The 27,992-nt window shown below is 40.1% G+C and overlaps 4 protein-coding genes across 6 annotated transcripts; all 4 read left to right on the top strand.

The window, feature by feature from the left end:
* Nucleotides 1-8: 8 nt before the first annotated feature.
* Nucleotides 9-5,126, top strand: usp21 (ubiquitin specific peptidase 21). The gene is made up of 11 exons (XM_031753239.2): nt 9-971; nt 1,432-1,488; nt 1,587-1,704; nt 1,804-1,918; nt 2,180-2,299; nt 2,391-2,455; nt 2,545-2,732; nt 3,450-3,528; nt 3,629-3,736; nt 4,270-4,384; nt 4,536-5,126. Exons 1-11 carry the CDS (start codon nt 816-818, stop codon nt 4,627-4,629), a joined length of 1,215 nt encoding a protein of 404 aa, XP_031609099.1. The 5' UTR covers nt 9-815; the 3' UTR covers nt 4,630-5,126.
* Nucleotides 5,127-6,569: 1,443 nt separating this feature from the next.
* Nucleotides 6,570-10,075, top strand: LOC116330815 (rho-related GTP-binding protein RhoA-C-like). Its single transcript, XM_031753262.2, has 5 exons — nt 6,570-6,668; nt 7,218-7,373; nt 7,828-7,948; nt 8,037-8,167; nt 8,264-10,075. The coding sequence occupies exons 1-5, from the start codon at nt 6,597-6,599 to the stop codon at nt 8,435-8,437; spliced, it is 654 nt and encodes a 217-aa protein (XP_031609122.2). The 5' UTR covers nt 6,570-6,596; the 3' UTR covers nt 8,438-10,075.
* A 180-nt stretch (nt 10,076-10,255) lies between these two features.
* Nucleotides 10,256-21,981, top strand: rbm10 (RNA binding motif protein 10). Of its 2 annotated transcripts, none has more exons than XM_031753303.2 (23): nt 10,256-10,403; nt 10,910-10,963; nt 11,043-11,586; nt 11,679-11,837; nt 11,921-11,990; nt 13,440-13,513; nt 14,398-14,484; nt 14,608-14,668; nt 14,773-14,931; nt 16,637-16,797; nt 16,964-17,061; nt 17,687-17,774; nt 17,869-18,073; nt 18,193-18,302; nt 18,390-18,471; nt 18,652-18,743; nt 18,867-19,058; nt 19,314-19,505; nt 19,639-19,695; nt 19,791-19,982; nt 20,467-20,514; nt 20,594-20,649; nt 20,876-21,981. In XM_031753303.2, exons 2-23 carry the CDS (start codon nt 10,947-10,949, stop codon nt 20,964-20,966), a joined length of 2,835 nt encoding a protein of 944 aa, XP_031609163.2. In that variant the 5' UTR covers nt 10,256-10,403; nt 10,910-10,946; the 3' UTR covers nt 20,967-21,981. The 2 variants fall into 2 exon arrangements, with proteins under 2 accessions (XP_031609163.2, XP_031609162.2); XM_031753302.2 differs by having other exon boundaries at nt 11,040-11,586.
* Nucleotides 21,982-22,141: 160 nt separating this feature from the next.
* Nucleotides 22,142-27,806, top strand: lrrc23 (leucine rich repeat containing 23). 2 transcript variants are annotated; one of them, XM_031753305.2, is made up of 8 exons: nt 22,142-22,283; nt 25,057-25,166; nt 25,254-25,374; nt 25,475-25,616; nt 25,924-26,054; nt 26,186-26,322; nt 27,297-27,501; nt 27,579-27,806. In XM_031753305.2, exons 1-8 carry the CDS (start codon nt 22,203-22,205, stop codon nt 27,609-27,611), a joined length of 960 nt encoding a protein of 319 aa, XP_031609165.2. In that variant the 5' UTR covers nt 22,142-22,202; the 3' UTR covers nt 27,612-27,806. The 2 variants fall into 2 exon arrangements, with proteins under 2 accessions (XP_031609165.2, XP_039460923.1); XM_039604989.1 differs by having other exon boundaries at nt 26,186-26,352.
* The last annotated feature ends 186 nt before the right edge of the window (nt 27,807-27,992 follow it).

Genomic DNA, 27,992 nt, shown 5'->3' with positions numbered 1-27,992 from the left:
GGCACACGGTGAAACAGTAGACGTCCCCTTATGCATTTTTAACAGCTCAGCAGATGATGGGAACAGTTTGGTTGGGACAGTTTGTCCACAGATAGAGTGACCAAGTGATCAGGTGAGTCCGGATCGCTCTGTGTATTTGTTAGTCCTGCTACATTTGACCAGCATTATTTGCAAATTTACTGTCTTTGCAAATAAAGTGTTTACTAGTTACCTCCAAAAATCAGTAACATTTGGCATTGCTTAGATCTCAGGAGATGCCTCGTGTGTGTGACGGGTGTTTTATTGATTACATAACCAAGTGTTTTTAATGTGTTCTGTTGAGTGGTCTGGCTGAATCCAGTTTGAGTGATATTTCCAAAAATGCTTTTAAAATTTGTATTTTTTAAACGTGACATGTTCATGTGTGGAATCAAACTTTCTGTGCTCTCTTGCGTGCCGTAGTAACGAGACAGTTGTGTAATGGATCAACTTAATCTATTTAAGAGAAGGATTTACCTTCAGAGACAGTCATTCACAGAGTACTTGTTCTTTTTTTCTTCCCTTCAGCTGTAAATGTCATTTTTCTGAAAAGGAAAAAGTTCTCCATCATACTTCATTCACCAAAGAGGTGGATTACATGTCTTGTGAGACAGATTAGGCCTGTGTAAGACCACCGCGTCCTGCTCACCTCTGAGTCTGAATGTCAAATAAATTAGGAAGGACAACTTACCCCATCTCAGGCGCAAACCACCTGGCTAGGATTTCTTTGGGAAGACCACGTTTCTGTCTCAGGACCCATTTTGTTAGCGACTTTAGTCGTTTACTGGTATAAAAGGATGCCTGGAGCCAGCAGTGTCAATGAGGAGGGCTCTTGTGAAGCTCTGTGTCGGACCCTGGTGTCTCAGAACGGCCTCCAGAGAGAGACGACCGACATCTCCCAGTCTGTCCTCTACACATCGCTGATGGGCCTGCTTCTGGTGGCTGACAATGAGGTGTGGACAACGCAACACAGGAAAAATATAGCTTTAATTTATCTTCAAACTTTCAAGTTTTAAAAGCTCTTTTTACAGGGCACACATGAGAAAAATATAAGGAAACACAACGAAAGGTGTGAAGGTGTTAAGGGAGAGTACACATCAACACACATGTTTAAACACCTGTCAGCACTCGTTGGTCTCTAATAGGATGAACTCTCGAGGCTGACCTCCTTTTAGTCTCTTCTGCTATGCTAATGAGATAAGAAAGCTAAATCTGTCCTGCCAAAGTTAAACACACACTGACATGGCAGGGTCAAGGCAGATAGTCACATGGAGTACCCGAACATCCAGAGGTCACATAGTAGGACGCACACTGTGTGTTTTGAAATAAATTAACAGTGCTATATATGGTACTTGCAGATTCAACAGATCTGTGGTGATTGACTTCCTTTTGTTTTTGTTTTTTAAACTTCAGAAGGAGCAGCTCGCCTTGGGAAGTGGCAGGACTGGCCTTAGAAACATAGGAAACACCGTAAGTAAAGATGACTGATGAAGCTCTTAAAGGCCCTCTGCCTTTATTTGGCATCATATGCTCACTTTCCCTTTTTTTTTCTTTTGTTTCGAACCCAGTGTTTCCTAAATGCAGTTGTCCAGTGTTTGTCTCACACATGTGGCCTACGGGACTACTGCCTGCTCAAATCTTACAAGCATGAGAAGTTCTCCAAAGAGGAAGCTAAACTCATGGAAGGTGCATTTCCTCTCCTTTCTCTTCTCTCTTGACTGTGTCTCTCCTCCTGTGTTAGATTTTCATGCTTTCTTCTTGTTTCTGGTTTTCTTCCCATGCCAGCTTTCTCTAAGGTGCTGTCGGGCCTTTGGGGTGTAAATGAAGGAGACACAGTTGTAAATCCTAGACAGTTTTACAATGTATTCACAGAAGCAGTGCCTTACTTCAGCGGTTACAGGTGAGGATATGGATTTTTTTGGGGGGGGGGTTCTGTTTCGCCTTTCCTCAAGGTTAACGGCATCTTTCAGTAAAACTTTTGTGCAGGCAGTAGAACTTTTTTAGCAAAAGACTACACACAGTGCAATACAGTGTCCACTTATGTGTAAGCACAACTGTTAAACTCCTCCTGTTGATTATCTTGTTCCACTTGTACAGATTTTTGATTCTTGTGAAGAACTAGTTGCTTGAAAAAGTGAATTTTTTTCTGCGTTCAACACAGTCAACAGGATGCTCAGGAGTTCCTCAGGTTCCTACTCGACAAGCTGCATACCGAAATAAATCGCAGACCATACATTAGACGAACCGGAAAGGAGCCTGAACAAAAATTTGCTAGGTTTCGGTATGTATATTAAAAATGAATAAATCTGTCCTTAAAACAGTAATTACCTGCACGTGAACACATTCTGATCATTTTTCTTATCCTCCCTTAGAATATCTGAGGAGGCGGCTGTCATGTGGAAGAAGCACTTGGAAAGAGATGACAGCATAATTGTTGGTGAGGACAGCCAATCCAGTCAAATTCATCCATTATTTTTATCTCCATTAAAGCAGACCGCTGATAGTTCTTGTCCCCTCTCTCTACAGATCTGTTCTCAGGCCAGCTGCGGAGCTCACTGCATTGCTCAGTCTGCTCTCACTACTCCAACACGTTTGATGTGTTCTGCGATTTGTCGCTGCCTATCCCCAAGAGGAGTTCTACTGGGGAGGTCACGCTCAGGGAGTGTCTGGACCTCTTCTCTCAGGAGGAGAAACTGGACAAGGAGAATTCGCCAGTAAGTTAAAGTGATGATTGTCAAATCTCAGCAACTGTCTAGATCAGCAATTGTGTGATTAAAACATATCGACACAGACAATGTAAGCAAGGAGATGATTTAAAACAGTTTTGATCCATCTATAACCTACACATATCATTAAATGCTTTTTGTCTTTATTCCATATAAAGATCATAACATATAGATGTGTGCCATAGGTGAAAGAAGTCAAATGGCTTGAACAGTAAAGCTACTTTCAGCTGCTCTCTTATTTACATGGGGGGGTAATAACAGCAGGTTGCTCCAGATGTGGCAGATTTTATTTTTTTTTTTACACTTCCTGTCACAACCCCAAAGGGATTTGTGTCCCCTCCCGGGATCAAACCGGGGAGTTGGGTAAACTGCTAGACTCCAAACGACTAATACAGTGATCTCATCAATATGAAAAAATTTCAAAGAAATGCAATCATAAAATCTGGCACAGAACAGAAGCAGATAAAAGAAACAAAAATAATTATTTAATTTCATAAACATTGAAGCAGATGATGAGAATTCTCTCATTTCTTTCTGTCATAAGAACGTCCAAATTAAGTGCATCTTAGTTATTAGTGGCACACTAAACAACATTGCATCAATAAGCATATGCTTATTTGTACTTGATATATACGCCAGACCCTATGTATATGTGTAAGGTATGTTGTGTTGAGGTGTGTATATGTGTGTTTATACATTTTTCAGATGTGCGAGAGGTGTAACAGACGTACAGAGTGCACCAAGCGGCTGTCCATCCAGAGGTTTCCCCAGGTTATAGTGATCCGTATCCTTGGCAACAACTCTACCACTTGTGATGCTTTTAGGCGTGTGATTTTTATCTGCACAAATGTATGACGCTAACAATACTTAACAGTCTCGATAAGATCTGAACCGTTTCACGACGTCAAGGTGGTCCATCAGTAAAAGCACGGTATATGTGTCCTTCCCACTCACCAATCTGGACCTTGGACCATACGGACCTGTCGACTGCGGTAAGAGAACCGAGCCTTTCTGATCCATTCATACTTGACTCAACCCAATGTGTTCCTCTATGCTGTATTTTCAACAAAAGGAGTTCAGTTAAAGGTTGAAGCAATAAAATGTGGAAGAAAAATGGGGCTTTTAACTTTTTGACACAAGTGGGTAGAGCGCACTACAAAACCGTTTTAAGAGCTTGTTTTACATGATTTTATTTTGACAAATGGCTGGTGAGTGGAAGAAGAGAGTTAGAGGAAAAGGCATAAATCAGCTGCAGAAAAAGTTTTTAGCTGTGAACTATAAATCTTGTGTTTTAAGCATAGGGAGGTTAACATGATGATTCACTGACTCAAACAATAACCATGCATTGTAATAGAAAATAAAGGAATATTGGGATATACGCAATCATATCCTAATTTAATCGCTTGCAACAGAGATTATTCCAAAAACTGCACATCTGGAATTCTGACACAATACAGTTCTGAACCCTGGATTAAGTAACTCATTGTGTTACTATATAATTCTGGATCTATGTTTGTCCCCACAGGCTCAGTTCTGTATGATTTATATGCAATATGTAACCATGCTGGGACAGTAAACATGGGACATTACACAGCCTGCTGCTTAGATGAAAATGGCTGGTGCTTTTACAATGATTCCAGGTGAGATATAATTTAGTTTTACATACAATATATACATATTTTGACAACTGTACATCAAAGGTGGTCTATATATTTGAGAAAGCCTGCTTATTCTGTATTAAGATATGTTTGCATAAACCTGAAACTGTTCCCTTCATCTGCCCATCTACAGTGTGACTCCACTCACAGAGAACCAGCTTCAGACCAATCAAGCCTATGTACTGTTCTACCAGCGCAGCAACAGCACCGCCACCGTCAGGAAATAGACTGGCTGAGCCAAGCAGCCAATCAGAGCAACTTTACCTCCAGTGTCCATAGAAACGAATAGACAGCAGTATTGTGCTCTGACATCTGCAAACTTCTCATACTCAATGAGCTTACCCTCAAATGAACTGAGGAGGAGGAGAGAGCCCATGCTCAGTCTGACAGGGCTTGAAGACACGGTCCTCCCCCTAAAAACCGTAGAGATGCTTTTCAAGTGTCTCACTAAGACAGCTCAGACAGACCATAGCCTTAAGAGTCTCTGTGCCCTAGTTCTCAGGCATGAGCGAGTGACGTGCTTAGAATGATGCAGAGCTCTTAATGTAATACAATCACGACTCATGCTTGTTATGATATTGTGCAACATTTTTTTTGAGTTGGGACATACAAATATATGCAAAAGACTTGTTCCCTTGGATGAAATTACAGAGTTTGTGGATTTTTGTAAGTGAAAATACATAAATAAAAGCCCTGCAGAAAACTCTAAATAAAATGAACCTTTTTCAAATGTCAATCTACTTTTTGTTAAATGTAAAAAGTTAAGCAGCGGTCATGAAAATGTTCAGTGAATAATATCGCATTTTATTTCAGGTGCCTGTGAAAACACTCAAGGTCACCTCACACAGAAGAGTTAAAACTATAATAATAAACTGACAAATACCCATCAAGTTAATAAAAAAAAAATCTACAATATGCAAAATTGTTGAGATCAGAGGATTCATATTAGAGGTGGAAGACCATTAGAGTGAATATGCCACTTTTAAAGAAGTGTGTCTGGTGGGATGGAATTCCAAAGGTGGTGAGCAGAGTGACTGAGGCCTCTAGACCCCATGGTAGTCAAATGGCGAGGAATGGACAGCAAGAAGGAGGGAAGAAGAAGACCTGAGAGTGTGATTCGGTTTGCTGATGTGCAAAAGTTCAGAGAGGTAAAGAATCTTGAAATCAGTACAATTTTAATGGAGCTGCTGAAGAACAGGTGTGATGTGATTAATGGAAGGAGTTCTGGTGATGGTGTGAGGAGCAGAGTTCTAGACTTGCAAGAAAAACCAAAAATAAAATTGTTACAGTAATTAATGTGGGATGTAACCAAGGTGTGAACAAGTACCACAGTGTTATTAGGTGTGAGAAATGGACCAAGGTGATTAATGTTACAAAGATGAAAGTATGAGGATGTTATACTCTTGGCCTGAGTCAAGAGGGAGGGAAAAAATTACACTTAGACATGATGGATTTGTTGCCAGTGAGGAGAACCTCAGTTTTATTACTGTTCAATTTGAGAAAGCTGTAGGAGATCCAGGATTTGAGTCAAATGCAGAAGGCTGTGGGTGGGAGAGTAATGGTAGGTTTGTTAGACAGGTGGAGTTGCATACAATCGGCATAACAATGGAAGCTGATATTAAATTTATGAAGGGGTTCCAGGACGGATCCTTGGAGGACACCAGTAGTAAATGGGATTTATACATTTTTTACTAATAAACTGAGTGCTGCTGGAGATATAGGATTTAAAACCCAAGTTCAAAGAGGATGAGAATGGTTAGTCAGCTGGGAAGACTAACCAGACTGGAATTGTGCATAAGTACAAATGCATTCATATATACACACCCATTTTGTGTGTATTCAAACTATAAACATACGGATCACCTATGGTGATTATGGTCACCATAGGTTGACATTCCTATACAAATTAGTACTCCAGTATCTTAACTTAATTAATGAATTCGCACAGTTCGGAGAGAGCAATGTCCTTCAAATAAAATACCCAATTTTGCTGAAAGTAATATGGATTTGCCCCAGATTTCAACAGATCATTCTTTTGCTCATGCTCCACCTCTCCGTCAACTTTCATAAAATTCAGTTGGGTTGTTTTTGCGTTATCTCGCTAACAAACAAATAAACAAACGACCACCAATGTATTATTCCCCGTCGCACCCGGTCACACCGGTCTTTACTTGCGAATGACGTAATAGTGCGCATGCGTACTAGCGGTGGGCGGAGTTTTCCAGTTGGTCAGGAAGAGGAGAAAGGCGTACAGAGAAACACCAAGGTAATCAAATTCTCCATATAACGTATAAACTTTAAGCCGATTCTTGTTTCAGGCACATAAATATGGCTATGATGGGATGAATATTGTAGTTATAATTTAAGAGAGAGGATTTTGAATGACAATAATAAAACTCATAGGAAACACCGCTAGCTTTCCTGCTAGCAAAGGCTGGTTTGACAGGCCCCAGACTACAGTAGTCGGGCTTTTAGTAGGAATAGGAATGTAGCACGGAAATGTTTGAGTAATTGTTTCTACACCTCAGTGGCACCTCCGCCTGTTTGCCATCGGTTCCGGCTTTAAATGTACTTAGTAACGTAAGCTAGGAACTATTTACCAAACTGTACGGTTAACGAGACCTCTGTGCGTTTCTAGCGATTTCTGATGTATTTTTTGTGCTAGATGTCAGCGAAGGGAAACTGTAAGCGAAGCATCGGAAAATTTTATTCCTGTTTAGACTGCTTATTTATTAATGCACCTCAAAGTTGTGTTTCTTTTTAATTGGGGAGTATTGTCTTAGGATGTGCAACAGTGTTTTCAACTCTTCCATAGATGGCTGCTATCAGAAAGAAGTTGGTGATCGTCGGTGATGGTGCATGTGGGAAAACCTGTCTCCTCATCGTATTCAGTAAGGACCAGTTCCCAGAGGTCTACGTACCCACTGTGTTTGAAAACTATGTGGCAGACATTGAAGTGGACGGGAAACAGGTGAGAGGGAATGATGGTTTGCAAATAATTTTGCATTGATTGTAATGCTGTGGGTGCTGGTATGGCATTTAAATAAAAATAAAAAGCAATTACCCTCTTTAATTAGTGGCTAATGGACTGGTACTTAGATTACACTTCTCTACTCAATTTGAGCATTTGAAGTGCTTTCTGCCAGTCTAGTGACATTTACCCAATCATACATATTTATCTAATGTTCATTATCACACTTCAATGGGTGCATCGGGGGCAACTCATTCTTCAATATCTTGCCTCAGGATGCTTACACACAACCAGTGAATTTTTATTATGTTGCATTGTGGCCATCAGACCAGCTGCTGCTATAACATATCTAGTCTGTCTAACTAATCAAATTATAGTATTGTCATTTCTGCCTTTCCTTTTCTTCTTCCGTAGATTTATCCAGTCATTTAACTCTGTTACTCTGTCTTTTCAGGTAGAGCTAGCACTTTGGGACACAGCGGGTCAGGAAGATTATGACAGGCTGAGGCCCCTGTCCTACCCAGACACAGATGTTATCCTCATGTGTTTCTCTGTGGACAGTCCTGACAGTTTAGGTACCATCTGAGCACCATCCATACTAGTGAGTATTGAACACATTGATGTATGTAATTAATTGCTGCTTTTTCATTCTCCTCACTGTAGAGAATATTCCAGAAAAGTGGACTCCTGAGGTGAAGCACTTTTGTCCAAATGTTCCCATCATCCTGGTAGGAAATAAAAAAGATCTGCGCAATGATGACCACACCAGACGAGAGCTAGCCAAAATGAAACAGGTAAATGTGGTGGTTCAGAAAATTCAGCTAAGCAAATAAGTTAAATCAATAAAATAATATCCAAATTTAAACTTTCTTTGTGACATGTGTCCCCAGGAACCAGTCAAATATGAAGATGGCAAAGAGATGGCAAACCGCATCAGTGCCTACGGCTACCAAGAGTGTTCTGCCAAAACCAAAGATGGTGTGAGGGAAGTCTTTGAGATGGCAACTAGAGCTGCGCTGCAGGCCAAAAAGCGTAACAGGAAGTCCACCTGCCTACTGTTATAGGCACTGGGAGCAGAGGGGGCTGTCATTAAGCACAGATAGAGAGGACAGCTTCCACTGAAATTTGACCGGGGGGGAGGGGAGAAAAGTTATGCAGATGCTCAATTTCCGCGATCACCCAGTTACCCCTAGCAAAGTGGAGCAGATCTGAAATGATTCAAAAGACCACATACACCATGGTTTTTGGACTCTTAAGTTGTGTGCCACTTTTCTTGCATCAATTTAAATACAAAAGAAAAAAAATCTGATCTAGAAGTCAGCAGGGCAGGTTATGGGTATAATTTGAAGTTGACTAGTTAAAAACAGGGGAGCAAATGTGCCATGATGGAAATTAGGAGAGAAAAGGTCGATAGAAGGCCAAAGACACTGAGAACACAAGAGAAGTCAGAAAAGGACGTAATTAAAGCGTAGGTTTGAATTTAGGCCATCTCTAAGTAAATTTTACACAGTATCGCCTACATGTAGTGCCTTGAGAGTGATGGTTGTTGAGGGGTGGGGATTCATAACTTAGGGTATTATTTGTCATTTGTAAGAGTCCACACCTCACATTTGTGAAGGCTTTCTCCCTGTCACTGGCTTGGGTACTTCAGGCCCATTTTCTGACTCAGGCGATATGCAGGGGTATGCCTAAAATTAGATTGTATGAGATATTTTCCCATACAGAATTACTTACCTGTACTTTAGAGTGTGTGTATGCATTTGTATGGTAGTTTGTTTTTCTCCAGTGCAGCTCTGCATGCAGTGAATGTGTGTATATTTGTGTGGTTGTGTATTAACATGTGTCTACGTACTGTATGCATGGAAAGGCCGTCTGTGTCACTGACCTTAACCCCTTTTTTCCATGCCAAAGTTACCCTCCCCCCCCAATGGCCACATTTCATGGCTCAGGTGGGTAATGAAATTAACAGCTACTCAGAGTGACATAGAAACCTTCACTTTACTGGAAGACGACATACTATATATAGCCAGAGGCACAATCAGGTTAAACACATGAGTTTTTAGGACCTTTTTTGATTGTGTTAATCAGTGGGTCAAATCATAAGTGGTGTAGCTGATAAGTTTAATATTCTTTCAAATAGATGGTAGGCTTATCTTATCACTATATTATCTGTTATGTACTGTATGTCTTACAAGGCCTTGTAAGGACATGGTAATGTTGTGTACTTCAAGTTTGCCTTTTACTCCATTCTCCCCATTCCCCTCTTTACTGATATTGTCATTATTGTACTATATAACTTTTTATTGTTGATGCCTCTAATTTACTTCATATATTTTAATCATTTTACTCGATCCTGCTGTTATGGTCAGCTTATGTCAGTTAAATGATGAATTGTAACCGCTGTCTCATTTAATTAATAGAAAGTCAAGGTCAAGGTGCCGGGCTAGAGTATTTTGAGGGTGGGTTGCTAGAGGTTTTTTTGTTTGTTTGTTTTTTTTGTTTTGTTTTTTTTCTTTACTGTGATATGTATGGGTATTTCTGGATTTTTTTTCATAAAGCTGGTATTAGGGTTATCTGTTTTAAGGTATTTATGTGTTCTTTGATTTATTCATTTATTAATATTTACCATTTCCCTGTGTCTTTTTTTTAATTACTTTCCTGGTTTTTTTTCCTAAAATAAAATTGCACATAACATGTCTATATATCTGATTGTTTTGTTTTTTTGTTCATATCAACTCGAATATATAAACACATTTGTAACAACGCAGTGCATTTTTTTTTTCCCTTTTAAATCAGTCATGGGCTGCAAGTTTACGACTGACCCGTTTGTGTTGTCCAATCAGCGTCGACGTTAATGCATTCGCTTTCCAGCAACCAATCAAATTCCAATCAAGTAAGGGATTTGTCCCTCCCTCTCTGAAATGTCTCGCTGTGGCCATTTTACACTTGCTTGCCTGAAAATAAAACACACCATTTACCTGGGCTTCAACGTGATATTTACAGAACAATTGTAGGTTACATGAGATACCGGTGAGTTTTCCCTCGAATTTCACACACGACTGCGTTTGTATTTTTAGCTGTTGACAGTCGTTTAGAGAGAATGTAGCCTATTGGACTAGCTAACCAACCTCAAGCTAACTATGTTAGCTTGGCCGCTAACGCAGTTGACCGTCACACGTCATTGTTGTTGATTACTCCTTTTTGGATTGCTGGTTGATCCTGTGCATTGCGCACTAAATTTATTTTTTTTATTAATGGTGCAGGGTTATTTTGCTGTTTGTTTATTTGCGGGTTTTAGTTAGTAGTCTGTGTAGCACTGAGAGAAGTCATTTTGATATGTCAAAGTTGGAGAGGTCATTGGATTGTGCAAGGTTTTAAAAATTAAAATTAATGTAATTAATTAATTAATTATTCACACTTTGCACAGCCTATGACTTTAAGGTACCTCCTCACGAGGTTGTACAATTTTAGCGTGGCTCTATAACGTGTTTCATCTGAAGTGATGTGTGATTTGTGTGCTGTATTTCTGTAAACAGAAGAACGACTCACTAGGGGCAGAGTAAGTGGATCAGCATGGACTATGAGAGGAGGTGAGTTTAATGTGAGTTTTACATCTTTTTCGCACATTTTATCAGATAAGTCTCTCACGCAGTTTTTTGTGGTCAGCAGGGGTGGGCGAGGTGATCGCCTGGGTCGCTATGGTGGCACTCACAATGATCACAATTTCCGGGACATGGACTATCGTGGCTATGGCCAAGAGGATGAAGAGACAGGCATGGGATTTGATGTCAGAGTGGAGGGTGATAGACAGTATGGCACTGATGAGCAGTCACTGGGTATCCATGACTTCTCACCAGGTTGTCTGCAGGAGCATCCGGGGTTTCATCAGAGAGTAGATGGTAGAGGAGAAGTAGGGCATGAGGGGAAAGGGCTACTGTGGTCCCCTCACACCTCACAGCCTGATCTAGCCCATCCTATACTCCAGCGAGAGGAGGAGGGATCCAGGCAGGAATTTGAGCAGTTACGGCCTGGCCTGCAGGAAAGGGGACGGGGGAAAGGGGGAACAGGCTTTCCAGAGAACAGTGGCCCACATTCAGGAAGTAGGGAAAGCAGCTGGGCTCGTGGTGGTTCCCATTCCGAGCAGATGGAATTCGGTACGGGCAGGCAGAGAGAGGATGACAGGTTTTCTCGTCCTGGAGCAGGAAAGAGAAGGGTAAGTCAATATCAGTCCATCTTTATAATTACTACAATACACATTTAATTGTTGTTTGGTTTTGGTTACTAATTTGTGACGGATGTGTGTAGACATTTCCAGTGAGAATGGAGGAGCATGCTGGCCCAGACCTGTCCCACAAAGAGTTGGATCAGAGAGACCAGGATTACCGTGCAGAGCTAGACCATAATCAGCGGCCCAGCAACATCATAATGCTTCGTATGTTGCCACCCAGTGCCACTGCCAATGAGGTGCATATTTGTCTCAACAATGGCCAGTTGATGCGCAGGTTGTTTGTGAAAAGTTTGAAGCTAGGATTCTCCTTTGTCCATAGATTCGTGCACAACTTCAAGAGCAGGGGATCCAGCCGAGAGAGGTTCGTCTGATGAGGAATAAATCTTCAGGTGAGAAGTTGTCCATTGCTCCCCTTTTCTTTTGTGTTTCTTATGATGCTCTTTTTTTTCTTTCTTTTTTTTCTCAAACTCATGCACTACCAACACTTCCATTTTCATTGCTTTTTCAGGTGACTGTTCCATATCTGCTTTGTCTTTTCTTGTATTAATAAGTGTCTTTTCCTCTATCCTTGGTGGCTATCTTCTGCTGTGACTGTATGGTAGATAACTGTTGCAAAATATCTAATCATATTTATAAACTCATACAGACCAAAGTTTTGCATAGCTTCCTGCTTTGATATTTTGGTATACAGATGTCTGAAGTCTTGCTAGCATTTACACAGGAAAAAAGAAAATTAATGCACGCTTCACAGCCCTGCCTATTTTTTCCTTTTCTTTTTTCTTTTTTTAAGAAAGCATTCATACCATCATAAATTGTAGGTTTTTAGTTCATGACTTTGTTTTTCCTTTTCATCTTGGCGCCCTTATTATCTTTACCCTTTAACTTCTGCCTTATCCATATTGAAGTGGGGTGTGTCTGAGTAGGTGTTGTTCACAAACTAACAGCGTCAAAGAGGAATCAGCATCTGAAGCAGATTTTGCTATTGTCGCTATTTTAGATGCAAGCGTTGCTGCTACTTCTCAGCTACACGTTTCAACCATGCCACTCAGAAAAGCTTGTGGTTCTTTTTGTGTCATTTTTGTTTTCTTTGGTTTCTAAAGGTTTTCCATTAAGGTCATTGTCTCACTGGCCTCCCACTTTGCTAACTCTCTGGTTATCTGTAAGGTGTGCTTATCTTACACTGGCACACTTACATTCCCCCACACTGCTCTGTCTTTCATACATCACCGTTTTACTGTTTTTGGTCTGTCTGTCTTGTGTGTGTGCGTGTTAGGAAAAGCACTCATGTAATAAATGTTTAAATGCCGATTAATTTGTAATTTCAATAGTTAGATATCTGTATTATCATTTATTGTAATGTCCGGACAGGATATGGAGCATTTAAGAGGCGACATGCCATCACGGAGCTAGATTGTTCAGACTCTGACTCTCAGAGTAGGAGAGACATTGGTGTGTGCACGTGTGTGTGTTCTCTTGCTGCCTGTGTGCTTCATCATTAAAAACCAAAGAGCTCAGTTTCAAACTGATGAGTGGGTAGATCTCTCTCTCTCTCTCTCTCTCTCTCCCTCCATCCCTCCCTCTTACCTTGACCCTACTGAGTTACTTGACATTACATCCTTCTGCCCATGCAGAGAATTTGACAGTGCCTCTCCAACTGACTATCATGTGTGGTATTTTTAAAGGAGAGTGGAAGCAATGATTTTTTTTTTTTATTTTTTTTGACTAGTGCTGATACAGGGTCTCTTTCTCCTCTGTATATGCAGCACTAACCCCTCACTGCGTTGTTGTTGTTATGTTGTTGTTGTTGTTCGGTTGCCATGGCGCTGGGCGGTGTCCAGGTCAGAGCCGAGGATTCGCCTTCGTCGAGTTTAATCTCATACAGGAGGCCACCCGCTGGATGGAGACCAACCAGGTCACTCTCTCCTACACAGACACAAATACACATATATAAATGTATTCAGTGAGACACAAAAGCTAATATCATACAGTCACGTCATACCATCATGTGCTTAAAATGCATTCTAGTATAACAATAAATATTAAGAATGATTAAATAACATCGGTCCTCAGGTAGGTAGTATTTGAAGGAAGATTCCTCTTTTCTTTCCACAATTACAATTAGACAATTCAAACTGATTTATGTTGCATAATTCTGACAACCAAGGGGCAACTTGATAGTTTTCATAGATGAGACCTCCCAGTCAAACTGATCATCATTTGTCCATCATATTCTCCTCTTTTATTCAGTGACTTGTCTCGCTTTCTTTCCTGAGTTCACAGTACCACCTTTGGGATAATATGACAGTGTGAATATAATGTCTCACATGGTCTGTTGTATGTTGAATCAGAACCAATATATTGCTTCATTTTCTTGTTTTTGAGCTTTTCACATCTGCCATGATTACATCTTTAGGACAGAGCTATTGTCTCTTTGGGGGACAAAGGTGGTGACAATGGGATGGGTTGTGTGGACAACTTTGGAAAGGTTTCCCCTTAAGGGGGGAGGGATGACACAATTGAACAAAGCACATTGTGTCCTTTAAAAATGGGCACTCACAGACTACATATATACCATCTCACCGTCCGTCCGAATTTCCTAAAGCTGAAGGTCAATTCTCTGGTGTCCTCTTCCTTTCAGCCTCAGTTGTACTCTTTCTCTCTATTCCTCTCCCTCTCTCTTTTCCCTTTCATTCTCTCTCATCTCTTGTGAGATGAGGCCTTTCTATGGCATGTGTGGCCTAATTATCACTGATAATCATTCTTTGTTATTCCTCCCTCTCTTTCTTTTTCCTTCAGGGAGTGCTGTCGATTCTAGGGCAGAGAGTGTCGATGCACTACAGCGACCCCAAACCACGTGCCAATGAGGACTGGCTCTGCAACAAGGTTCGGTGCTTGCTATGCATTACCACGATGTAAAATTTGAATGCGTGTTATATAATATAAAGCCAGTCATTCATTTGGCTAATTTATGAAGATTGTTAACAAGGTTGTATAACAATTCAACAGTGTGGTGTACAAAACTTCAAAAGGAGAGAAAAGTGCTTTAAATGCAACGTTCCTAAATCGGGTAAGGTTTCACAAGCCTACCACTGAATATTTCACCTCTTCTCTCCTTTATAACACAAGCTCTTGCTTATTGAACAGTAATACTAACATGTTGTATTTTGCCAGAGGCTGAGCTGAAGTTGCCCCAGGTACAGAAGGACTTGCCTATTGGTCTTCAAAAGGAGGGAGCCCAAGGTTTGTTGCCCTTGCCAGCACCTTACCACTCTTCTGGTCCTGCTGTCACACCAGGCCAAGCTCCACAACAGGCAGATGTTGCTAATGACAGTAAGTCATCTCCTCTAATAAAAATGAAAATAATAATGTTAATATTGCTGATGATGATAATCATCTCTATTAATAAAGCGTCTTTTAATTTAAGGCTTACAAATTTCTTTGACAGACCAAAATGGAGTACTCAGAGGGAAAACTTTGAAAAGAAAGCCAAACATTAAAGAAAATATGTGGAATTTACTTAAAAACTGAAAACCTCATGTTAAAAACACAACAAATGTAATTGTATAAAGTCATCACAAATGACATCAGATAAAAGCTGGTCCATAGAAAGTCACAAATTCTGACCCTGATCTTCCAAAGTAATTCTTCAAAAAGTGAAGGGTTCTAATGCCAAAAGCACCTACAACTGCCTGAAGGACTCTCTCTGCCCAAGGATCTCAGGCTGCAAACTAGTTCCTTAGTGGTTAAAATTTCTGCTGTATAGCTTGGTGCCAAACCGCCACATGCTTTGACAGTGATGAATACATTTTAAAATCAGTTCTAAAAAGTACAGGGAGCCAATGGAGACAAGCCAGCATTTGGGTGATGTGATGCCATCTGCTCAGTAAAAAGCCAAGCTGCTGTATTCTGAACCAGTTGGAGGTGAGAGAGTAACTTTTCATTAATGCCAGAGAGAAGGTATTTGAGCCTTAATAGAATAAATTAATGACATTATTATTATTTTTTATTTTTTTTTGCCAGGTATGACACTTGTACAGCAATTCTCATTTATAGGAAGCAAGACTGGGTGGACTTTTTAAAACCCACGAGAAAAGACTGAAGTCGCAGCCCCAATTTTCTGACAACAAGCTTTTACACACACACACACACACACACACACACACACACACACACACACACACACACACGAGGACCAAGGGAACTGTAAATGTTTGGTTAAGGTTGTTTGTAGGACTGAGCAATAAGATTTCTGATTTTGAGATATAAAGTAGAACATTTTGTGCCATCCAACAACTGGCATCACTGAAACAGTTTAAGAGGGGCCAGGAGATCTCATGGGAAATCTTTGTCATCAGTATAGCAGTGAGAGGGGATATGAAGTCATAAAATGTCACCAAGTGGAAGCAAATAATTAGGACCTAAAATAGAACCCTGTGGTACACCTACAGTGACCAAGAAGGTTTGTTGTAAAACATATAAATGGAAATACTGATATTCCTTATCATAGCAATATTTTCTTGTAAGAGACTTGGGGGGATAATCTTATGTCTAAAAATTTTTAATGATTTCTTTTTTGCCAAAGGATACCTACTTAGCTAAAGCTTGTAGGCTATTTGTGTACATCATGGCAGTGTACTTGGGTCACAAATTGTTTCATTTTTACCCCTCAGCTGTAAAAGACTGTTGTCGTCTTTTTGTCACCCTGAGAGTTGGTTGGGTGGGTTGTGTGGACACCCAAGTTTGTAAATACGATGAGTCGCGAGCAAGGTGATGGATTTGAAATTCATGCCATAGGTGCATCTACTAAAAATCTCTGGACTAGTTTGAATTTCAGTGACCTTGACCTCAAAGTCAGAGGTGATTTTCTTTCTGAAAATCTTGTGAATGCAGTAACTTAAGTAGGAGGTTTCAAATTTATACCATATGTACATGTACTTGGGAGCTAAGGGGTAGCACTGGCAGCTGCCAGTATTTTTTATTTATTTTTTTAAAACTATAATGCATCTTAAATATACCTCATCCACTCTCTCAACAGCTTTGATACTAAGGAACCTTGGCCCACATACATCAGTAGAAGCCATTTTGTCTGCTTTGGCTCCGTTTGCTACCCTCTCCCCTTCCAACGTTCGCCTAATCAAGGACAAACACACACACCTCAACAGGGGCTTTGCCTTTCTACAACTATCTACCATAGTGGTGAGACACAAGATCACACATACATACGCACATAAGCCAGGGTTGTTTTTGTTTTACTGACTTGTATCTTTTGGTTTTGGTTTTTGCTTACTTATCTTTTTTTTTTTTAATGAGTTTTATCTTAAATATGTGTTCACCCACCCAGTGGTCTCTGTGTGTTTAACAGGAGGCATCTCAGTTGCTCCAGATTTTGCAGGCTCTCCAGCCACCTCTATCTATTGATGGGAAGGTCATTGTAGTGGAATTTGCCAAAGGCTCCAAACGGTAAATGCTCACACACCCAAACTTAATTCCAAACCATATACAGGGACTCCACGCTTTACTATATTATAATTGCACAGTGAATGTGGGGTGGCTGTAGCTCAGCAGGTAGAGCAGATCATCTACCAGTCGGAAGATAGGTGGGTTGATCCTGGCTGCTCAAGTCTGCATGCCAAAATATCCTTAGTTAAGATACTGAACGTCAAGTTGCTCTCCTGATGCATCAGTTGGGGTGTGAATGTGTGTAAAGGTTAGAAAGATAGAAAGCTTAGAAAAAAGTGTTTGTATGAATGGGTGAATGAATTAAATTCAGTTTTATTTATATAGCACTAAATCACGACGCCTTCAATGACATATGTTGTATAACGTGCTTTGTGTGCTAGAGCAAGGTACTATGTAAGAATCAGGCATTTTACTGGCATTTGAAATTAGACTAGTAAATTGACTGATCACATTACAAAGAAATGCAGGTTGATCATGTGATTATTAAAATTATAAATAGCATTTTGTGAAGATAACCTTAAATGTATTAGAAGAGCAATGATGGTTGAAATTAAGCTATTCAATGTAACCAACCCTCCAAAAACTTTTTGATTAAAACCCTCACTCTGTCTCTTGTCTATGTTAGGGATGTATTTGTAACGGATGGTAGCAGAGTGAGTGCTGCTACAGTGGCCAGCACAGCTATTGCTGCTGCACAGTGGGCTGTCACTCAGGTAATCTAAATTTTGACCTATTACAGCATATATTCCACATCCTTAGTACAGATTGCATGATCATTGTATCGTATTTATTTTTTTAAATTCTCAGACCACTCAAAATGGACCAGGTGGAGGCCAGAGTGTTGATACAAGTGTGTATCAGCAGGGGGCAGCAGTAACATACAGTCAGGAAGGGCTTGAGTATGCAGGGCAAGATGGCACAACTTTCAAACCCCAAGCAGATAACAGGGTTGCTGCTTTGACAAGTGGAGTAGCTTCCCTGAATGGATCCTACGCAGGAGGAGCAGCCCCAGGTTTGTATGACATGCCAATAAGTTTATAACACACATATATCTATATATCATATAGTTGCATACATTTATATTAAGCTTCCTCTTAAGCCACTTATTTGCACTTGCTTGTCCATGTGCAGCTATCATTTCATCTGAAGCAGCCAAACCTGCATCGGTGGTTGTGCAGCAGCCGCTCATTCATACACAGACTCCTCTAATCACCACAGCTGCCACCACACCGGGGACACAGGTAGAACTTGATGCTTTTTCCTTCTTTATTCCATTTGTTCCTTGTAATTTTGTAAAAGCTGTTTTTAAAAGCTCTGTCACTTCACAGGTTGAAATAGTGGGAAAACCACAACCAGCTGGACCCAGCCAGCCTGCAATCCCAGGGACTGAACATGAGCTCCAGCAGTATCGTAAGGCTTTATGTATTTAGTGTTCCCTCTGGGGAATTTACATCTTGGCTAATGATTGCAAATAAATGCATTTTGAAGTTTGAGTTTGATGCTGCTGACTACTGTCAAGCTTACCTTTCATTCAGGAAAAAATATTGGAAATCTGACCCTGATGCAAATACCATGTGTCTTATACTACAGCTGTGCCAGATGTCTCCACATACCACTATGACGAAAGCTCTGGCTACTATTATGACCCATTCACAGGTCTCTACTATGACCCAAATTCACAGGTAAACAGCCCATGGTAACTGTAAAGCAATCTATATGTTTTGTAGGACATTTGTGTGTGTGTGTGTTTTGCTTATGCCCCTTGGTATTTCAGTTTGGTTTTGCATTTCCCTTTGTCTTTGCAGTACTACTACAACTCTCACACTCAGCAGTACATGTACTGGGATGGAGAGAAACATACTTACATTCCTGCTGCCAGTCAGTCAAACACAGAAGGTGCTCCTCCAAGTGATGGTGCAGCTCCTACGGAATCACCGTTTGCTACCTCTGGCAGCAAGGAGAAAAAAGACAAACCCAAGAATAAAACGGCTCAACAGGTGCTGATACACAGAAATCAGCTTTTGGACATTATAATTTCTGGTTTAAAAAATATCTCTGCTAATGGCTAATTGTAGCTGACATTATAATCCACCTCTGATCAAAATGAGTCAGGACTATGGTCTAAATTTACGTCACTCAAAACGTTTTGAATTGCTAAGTTGGATTTCATAGTTTGCCACCCATTCAGTTTGACATTTAAAAATTACTTAACTACATATTTTAACTGAGTTTCTTGGGGTTTGTTATAATAGATTGCCAAAGACATGGAGCGTTGGGCTAAAAGTCTCAATAGACAAAAGGAGAACATGCGTTCTGTCTCTTCATCCCCTGCCACCGGCTCAACAGCACCTCCTGGTTATACTCGGGCACCTGGACACAGTCGCCTAGATGATCATAGAGAGTCTGCGAGTGCTGATGCAGGCTATGCTGTTCTAGAGAAAAAGGTGTGTTTTATCTGTAAATGTCTGAACCCTCAGGGCATGAGGTTGTGATAGTGAGTCCTGTAACTGTCTCTGAATCATAGGCCCAGATATTAACAGATCACTGAATCCAATCAATTTTTTTTCTGTCTTCCAGGGGGCACTGTCTGAACGGCCTCAGATTTTTCTGGATCAGATCCGCCAAAGTGCAGAGGTAAGGAAATGGGGGAGAGAGAGAGAGAGATTTTGTAGGTGTTAGAGGTGTACATTTTCTTTATTTTCTTTTTCTTTTTATTGTTCCCTGAGCAGTCGCCTCCTCGGCAGCAGGGTCTGGTCCCAGCCTACAGTGGAGAAACTGACAGTGAAGAAGAAGGAGGCGAGAAGGATGAAAAGGAAGGAAGATTGACAGACTGGGTTAAACTGGCCTGTCTGCTGTGTAGGAGGCAGTTCCCAAGCAAGGAGGCCCTCATCAGGCACCAGCAGCTTTCTGAGCTACATAAGGTGGTTTAAATCAAGTTTTACTTTATCATAAAAACTCTACAAATGATAAGTAGCATCAGTGCTCTGTTGAGGAGCAACACCATACATTCTGCACTTGTGTGTACAAGTACTAAGGCACACCACCAGCTGCTGTTATTGGTGATTGACAAATGTTGTGAAATTGGAGAATTTGAAAGTGGGCAGATGCAGGTGTATACATGTGCTTATTATGCACCTAAAGTAAGTTGAATTTGGTTTCTGGCTTCTAAAGCCTGAAAGCAGAGCCTATAAATAAAGTTCTTATTATTTTAATCTGTCCAGTGAAGCAAGGTCATCTTAATCTACTTTTTAACAGCCATCCATTCAGATTCAGTTTTACAGGGTGTGTAAACTCAATGAGGGTAGTATGTTGCATATAAGACCAATAAAAGTTGAGTGTAAAATCCAGTTTGGAATTCCTGTTGCAGCTGTGACTTGAATTTCACTTCTTTATCTGTGCCCTCAGCAAAACCTGGAGCAGAGAAGAGCCCAGCAGGAAGCTGCAAGCAAAGAGGTTGGTCAATCCTCCACATCTGCAGAATAATGTTGAAATTAGTGTTTTTTTAAAATAATTTAATCTTTTCTTTTTTCAGAGACTCACAGGTGGACTTGACGGTCCTGAACTTAAGAAGAGGAAGTTTAACCCCATGTAAGGAAGCAGCAGTGATGCCACTAACTAGACGCTGTATGTTTTTTGCAACTTACTCAGGGTTAAAGCTTGCTATTGACACTACCATGGACTGGTTCTCAAGTTTTTACTTTAGTTTTATTCTAGTTACAGCTTTGTGAGGTGGTGATGTTGCTGATTGGTGCAACTGTGACACAACTTATTTGTACTTGTGTGTCCCCTTATAGTTTTTGTTTTCTTCCTGTAGTGATGGGATCACAGACACTAGTCTCGGTGCAAGAATGCTACAGGGAGGTGTGAAAAGAGGACTTCTGTTGCGCAATATGCAAGTGGAGTGACCATTAATCTTCCTGACCCAGAAAGGACAAAGACAAAGCCCAGCACGCAACACTTCACCATTAACATCATATAGATAAATATATTTAAAAAAAATGTATTTTGATTTGACATTAGTTACCTCAACAATGGCAGTGCTCAGTGGTAATAATCTTATGAACTGATCCTGTAGCAGTAGATGTCAGGATATTGCACAGATTGCACCTTTTTGCTTGCTTCCTGAATGATGCAGTTTTGAGTTCTCACTTGCTTCAGAGCCTGTGTGTGATAAAGAAGTTTTGTGGACGGGAAAACATTTGCTGTCTTTATGTCAGCAAATTGGGATTTTTAATATTACTGTCTATGCACCATAGATTTTTTTTTTTAATTAATGCTATATGCCTTGTCATTCAGTGAATGACTAATCTGGGCATGAACTGTGTACATTTTAAAAAGAGCATTTTTATACAACAGTGAAAGCTAACAGACTCTGGCCTCATGAATTGGACAGGATCATGCTAACACTAGTGTATAGGGTTAAAGTGTCTCAGTTTATCATATAGCAGGTATAGATTCACATTGTAAAAGCTAACTTTTCAGAAAAGTATTTTTTATTTCTATATTTGTTCAGTAATGTGACCGTGTTTCATCAAGCTCATGTAAATGAATTCAAAATAATACATTTTCACCAATATTGACTCGTGTATTGTGTGGGCTAGTCAGTAAACTGTAGCTAATATGTCAACATTTTGCATTGAAATTTCCAAAGCTGTTTATCCGCACAAAAAAGAGGAATGTAATGTGACTGTTGGCATCGGGTTTGTAAAGCAACACTGTGAAATGGTGAAACTGTATAGCTGTTGCAAACTACTTTTGTGTGTTCCTTAAAATAATTGTGCTCCGGTTACCGCGGAATGGTTTCTATGGTGATCAGCAACAAATTCAGTCGTCGGTTTGTTGAGAGCCATCGGAGAAAAAACGTGAACAACACTTGGATTACCTGTAATAACCAATAAATTTAGCTGTCTTTCCTTCATATTACGTTGGGAGGTAACATTCAGTGTCTTCATAGTGTCTGCATGTATTGGCAGTAGTTCTAACATAAATGTACAACGCTAAACACTGTAAATAGATAGCCAGCTTGGTCGGGCAGCAGTCACAAAATAAGCAAGTTAGCTGGTTGGCAATTCTGTTGCAGTTCTCTAATCCACTCTTCAGCTGGTCTGTAACTAGTCAAATTATAAGGGTTACTAAACAGGATGTCTGACTTTGACGAAGACCCAGTATTATCGGATGTGGAAGGAGAAGAAGAACACCTTAAAGAAGCCGAAGATGAGAAGGTATGAAAGTAAATGGGGGGGGCGTCTGCCGAGCATATTTGCAGCTAACTCGTATATGCTCGGGGGTAGCTCTGTGCTGTCAATTTCGTATGAATCACGTGCATCACCCTGATTACCCAAACAGACTCAACGTAATGTCTTTGATAAAGTTGGAGCTTGTCTGTTTACTCTTGTGTGTGCACCATTTAACCCGCTACACAGGGTATTTTCTGGGCATATTAGTAATGGGTCACTAGTTTCCAAAAGAGGCCCAGCTTATTGTAAAGTACTCCCATAAATGATTTTGAAGGTCTTCCATATTTAAATTCTAGTTGTTGACAGTGGTTCCCAAACTTTTTTTGCCAGGCCCCCCTTTTTTACAAGAAAAATGTTCGCGCCCCACCACCACCTAACCCCCCCCCACAAACACATCCTCCAAACACACACACCCATATTTTGCTCCATTGCGGTTTATTTCACACCTCAAACATTTAGTAAACAATTAAGCAAATACAATTAAAAGGCAATAAATTACAGGCATTGATAAAATATACTACTAACTCTTTTACGCTACGTCCACACCTACACGGGTATTTTTGAAAACTCATCTGTTTCTATGCGTTTGGGCTTTTCGTCAACACGTAAACGGCGTTGCGATTCACCGAAAACGGAGATTATTTAAAACTCCTTTTTTGTGGACGAGGATTACAGAGTTCGTCACGCAACGTCAAAGGTATGTGCCTCTTTTCACGTCACGCTGTGCGCCACATTATTGTTTACATGAGATGAATTACAGAATGGCAGAGACAAAATACTGTTACTGTTAATCTGACTATCTTCAGGTTTTACACGCTTACATATACACACGCAGTTACTGTCCCTCCATTTAGAAAGGCAGAGGCGTCACGGTGTAATTATTTTACGTGTAGTTGTTTTTTTTCTTGTGTAATAATATTCAACATTGCTATCAATACATTTTTCAAAAAATGCCTCTCTGTGCAAAATGGGTTCACCATATTTTCCTGTCTTTGGCTTGGGACGAAGTTGGTTTGGAAACATATTTGGCGATGCTTCATCTCCTGCTTTGCGTTTGTGTGGGAGCCCCATCAAAAACCTGCCCACAGTGTCAAGCGCTCTTTTTTTTTTTTTTTCATACCGCCCCCCCCCCCCTGCAATGGCTCTGCGCCCCCCCTAGGGGGCGGGCCCCACGCTTTGGGAACCTCTGGACTAATAAATGACAGTTTGAGCCTTGGGAGTGGCCCTCTGCTGGCGGTTTCACTGACATGGATTAAGCCTAGTCTTAGAATAAAAACATTTTTCAATGAAGATCTTAATTTTCTTTTTCTGACGGTAGGCTTCTCTGGGAAACTGTCTTGGCAAAACGGTCAAATCAGTGGCTAGTAATGTGTTGGACCATTACTAGCCAGATATACCTTGGCTAAGAGAAGACTTTTGTCTTCTGAACTGTGTTAATTCTGTGTGGCATAGGTTCAACACAGTGTTGGTAACCATTCCTCACAGATTTTGGTTGATGACAGCATCTCACATTTGCTGCAAATTTGTCAGCTGAACATCCATGATTATACACGCCAAGGTGCTTTATTGGATTGCGATCTGGTGAACTTGCTGTCATCTTCAAGGGACCAGTCTGAAATTATTTGAGCTTTGCGACATTGCACGCCATCTACCCGAAAGCACCCAATAGAAGATGGGTACATGAAGAGAGAGCTATGGTCAGCAATTACTGAACTGTTGATACAAGAGAGGCTGAATCCATGCTTTCTTAGAGAGACTTAGAGCTTTTTATTGTCATTGTGCAGTTTCTTGCACAGCGAAATTGGGTAGCTGGACCACAAAGGTGCTAAAGTAAGAAAAAGAGAAACCAATATACATCGAAGGTGGAAAATAAATAAATAAATAAATAGAATAAAATAAATAAATTAAAAAGCAGTGTATATATATACATGTGTTTATATATATTTTATATATATAATTTTTTAATATATACAATATATTTTATATATATTTCATGTTGTTTACACCAGTTTCTGACCCTATCATACAAATGTTGTAGCAGAAATCAAGACTCAACATTTTCCAGTGTTTTGTTGTCCAATTTTGGTGATTCTGTGGGAATTTAGATTCAGTTTCTTACTCACAGGTGACAGGAGTGGAACTCAATGTGGTCTTCTGCTGCTGTTGCCCATCTACTTCAAGGTTCAACATGTGATGCATTCAAAAATGCTCTTCTGTATATTTTGGTTGTCATGAGTCTGGCCATTCTTTGACCTCTGATATCAACAAGAAATTTTCGCTCACTGGATATTTTCTCTTTTTTTGGACTACTGTCTGTAAACCCTAGAAATGTTTGTGTGGGGAAAATCCTGGTAGATCAGCAGTTTCTAAAATACTCAAACCAGCCCGTCTGGCACCAAGAACTGTGCCACATTCAATGTCAGTTTTCTTCCCCATTCCTGTGCCCAGTTTCAGTTTCACTGGGTCGTTTCAGCCACTGACTGGGTTGTTTTAACTCTGAATGTATGCCTGAATACATTGAGTTGGTGCCATTTGATTGACTGATTAGATACTTACCCTAATGAGCGGTTGAACAGGTGTACCGAACAAAGTGGCTAGCCTGACCTTCACCTTACATGATAACTTGCTGTCATTGGTTTATCATTGTGCAATTTAAGCTGTCATTCATTTTGTGTTTTGAATAAAATAAAGTTGTAGTACTTTTGTCGTTTCTGTGTTGAAGCCACTAGCCTTTCATTTATATCTCATTTTTGTACAGGTAGAAGTTCAACATTTAACCCAAGAAATCATAAGTCAAGGGCTGTCATTGCTTTGCCGAACAGGAAATGGATTAGCACACGCATTTGTCAAGCTGAACCTTCAGAAAAGGTAATTAGAGAAATGCCCGCAGAGCAAAACTGTTCTGTTATCTTGAAAGAGTTTCTTCTGATTCAAACCAGTTTTCTTCACCCTTAGAGGACTGGATGATATAGCTGCAATCAACAGTTATATTCACATACGTTTTCTGGATTTATCCAACAACCACCTTGCTGATCTTTCTCCTTTGTCATCTCTGACCCAGCTTCTTTGGCTGAAGGCAAGAAGAAATTCCTTGTACATTTAGTTGAGGACAACTTTGTGGCTGTCAGTAAAAATCCATTTAATTACATTTATTGAATGTAATTTGTCTTTTGTAGGTCGACAATAATGCTGTGATGTGCTTCAAAGAGCAACCGTTTGCTCAACTGACCTACCTGCAGTGGCTGAGTATAGCAATGAATCAGCTAACTGATGTAGATGGCCTAGTTGGGCCTGCCTTGGAAAGCCTCAATCTTACAGGTTGGTTTGTTGGTTTTACGTCAGGTAAAGTGGAATGAATTTTTTCAGCTAATCTGGCGATCTCTATGGCAAGGCCAGTCAAGTAAGAAACCGTTAATAGTTGGTTCCCCCATCACTTATCCAAGCCGCAGAAGTTGTCTTGTAAATATAATAAAATACGTTAAGCGAAAGATATTGTCACTGTTATTTGATATAAACAGTTGTTCCTGCAAAAAGATGGGAATTTACTATTCCACATGTTATCACTGTTAAAAGCAATATTTGACTTAACTAAAGATGAACATTTCCCAACAAACCTTGTTTGCAGGTAACCGTATTCAGAGGCTTAATGGTTTCCAGTATGGCAGTTTTGCAAATCTGGTAACTCTAGAGTTGAGGGGAAATCACTTGGAAACCACTGATGGCATCAACCTCCCACATCTCCAGCAATTGTATCTGGTACACAAAGTGTCTTGGTTTGGTTATTAACACAAACATGATTGATAAAGTTTATCCTCTACCACTATCCTGATCCCCATGTAATAAACCAAGTACCTGGTTGCTTGTGACTAGTCTTGCTTTCTGTCTAGGCCCAAAATGCTATCAAACGTCTTGAGGGTTTGGAGAAGTTAGAGCGCCTCACCACACTTCACCTTCGAGACAATCAGCTAGAGTCGCTCGACGGCCTCAGTCCCAGCATGAAGTGTCTTCAGTACCTCAATGCCAGGTGCATGGTCACATGGAAAACTTCAGTCCTGTGAGAAACTAAGTAGACACCATAATTAACTAGATTTAAGAACCACTTTAGCAGCAATAACTTGAAGTAATTGTGTATGAATTAATCAGTCTCTTACATTGTGGAGGAATTTTGGTTTACTTCTTTACAACATTTCTTCAGTTCGTTGGGGTTTGGGGGCATTTGTTTATGAACATCTCTCTTAAGGTTCTGTCAAAGCATTTCACTGAGACTGAAGTCTTGACTTTGACTGGGACATTGCAACACTGTGGCAACACATTTTCTTTTTTCAGACATTCTGTTGTAGATTTGCTGCTGTGCTTGGGACTGTTGTCCTATAATATTTTGGTGTACAGAAAAGTTTGTGTTCAACTCAATGATTGCAAGGTGCCCAGGTCCTATGGCTACAAAACAAGCCCAAATCATCATTCTCTACCACCATGCTTGACAGTTGGCCTGAGGTGTTTGTCCTAATAAGCTGTGTTTGGTTTTCACCACAAATGGTGCTGTGCATTACAGATAAACATTTTCACTTTTGTCATGTCTTTCCAAAGGACATTGTTTCACAAGTCTTCCGGTTTGTTCAAATGCAGCTTTGCAAATCTAAGCTGTGTTGCCACGTTTTGTTTTGTTTTTTTTAGAAGGAATAGACTTTTTCTTGTCAACCCTTCCAAATAAGCTGTACTTGATCATTCTTTTTTGTCACAGATTAATCAACTCAGTGAATCAAGTGCAATTTGATTAGTAGCCCTTGGCTGCTACTTACCCTCTTAATTCCAATGGAAGCAGTTATGTTGTACTTAGTTTTTCACAGGACTGCATAAAGTGCTATGGATAACTTTATTTTTCACATGACTACAATGTGTTGTAATAATAAAGATCAGTCGTAATAACGCTTCCAATAATCCAGTCAGTAAAAAATCAGAAAGATATTAATCCCATAATTTGTCTTCTTTCTCCCTTAGAGGCAATGCAATCATAGATGAGAATGCTCTACGATACATTGGCTTTCTGTCACAAAGCCTTCGCGTGTTGGTTCTCTCTGGGAACCCAGTCGCGGAAAATTCCGAATACCGGATAAATGTGCTGATACTAGTGCCACAGCTGGAAAGACTCGACAAAAATCCTGTCTTCCCTGAGGACAGAGCTGAAGCCTGGGAAAGAATCAGGGTAACAAAAACAAAATATATTTTTATTTTTGGTTTTATTTTTTACCCTTTTGATTTAGTGGCATTGTGTAATTTCAGGAACTTCGAGAAGAGGAAATGTATGCGCAATAAGATGTGTAATTATGGCCAGAATGGGGAAGTGTTGGACTGACTTCATTTTCTTGAAATGACCTGTTGTCTGATGATGAATGACCAAATACACCTCTGTATGAAGTACTCTATGTTTTGGTACAGTATCTTGTAGGATTAATCATCCATGACTTTGCACAAAAAATGTTTTTCATTTCCATACACTCATTGTTACAGCTGAGCTATTTTTAAACAATAAAGTTTTAGAAAATGTTTATTTCTGATGTGTCTGTCTAAATGCAAAAATGACAACTGATGCAAAATGAAGTGACTCTGGCTAGTACCTTGTACCTTAGTACCTTGTATTGTTCACAGACGGTGGTATTAGACAGACTCCATGTGTTTCCCTGAGTAAGGATGAGA

This window comes from Oreochromis aureus, linkage group 20 (genome assembly GCF_013358895.1).
Source record: "Oreochromis aureus strain Israel breed Guangdong linkage group 20, ZZ_aureus, whole genome shotgun sequence".
Classification (NCBI taxonomy): Eukaryota; Metazoa; Chordata; class Actinopteri; order Cichliformes; family Cichlidae; genus Oreochromis; species Oreochromis aureus.
This window is presented reverse-complemented; position numbering and strand designations above follow the sequence as displayed.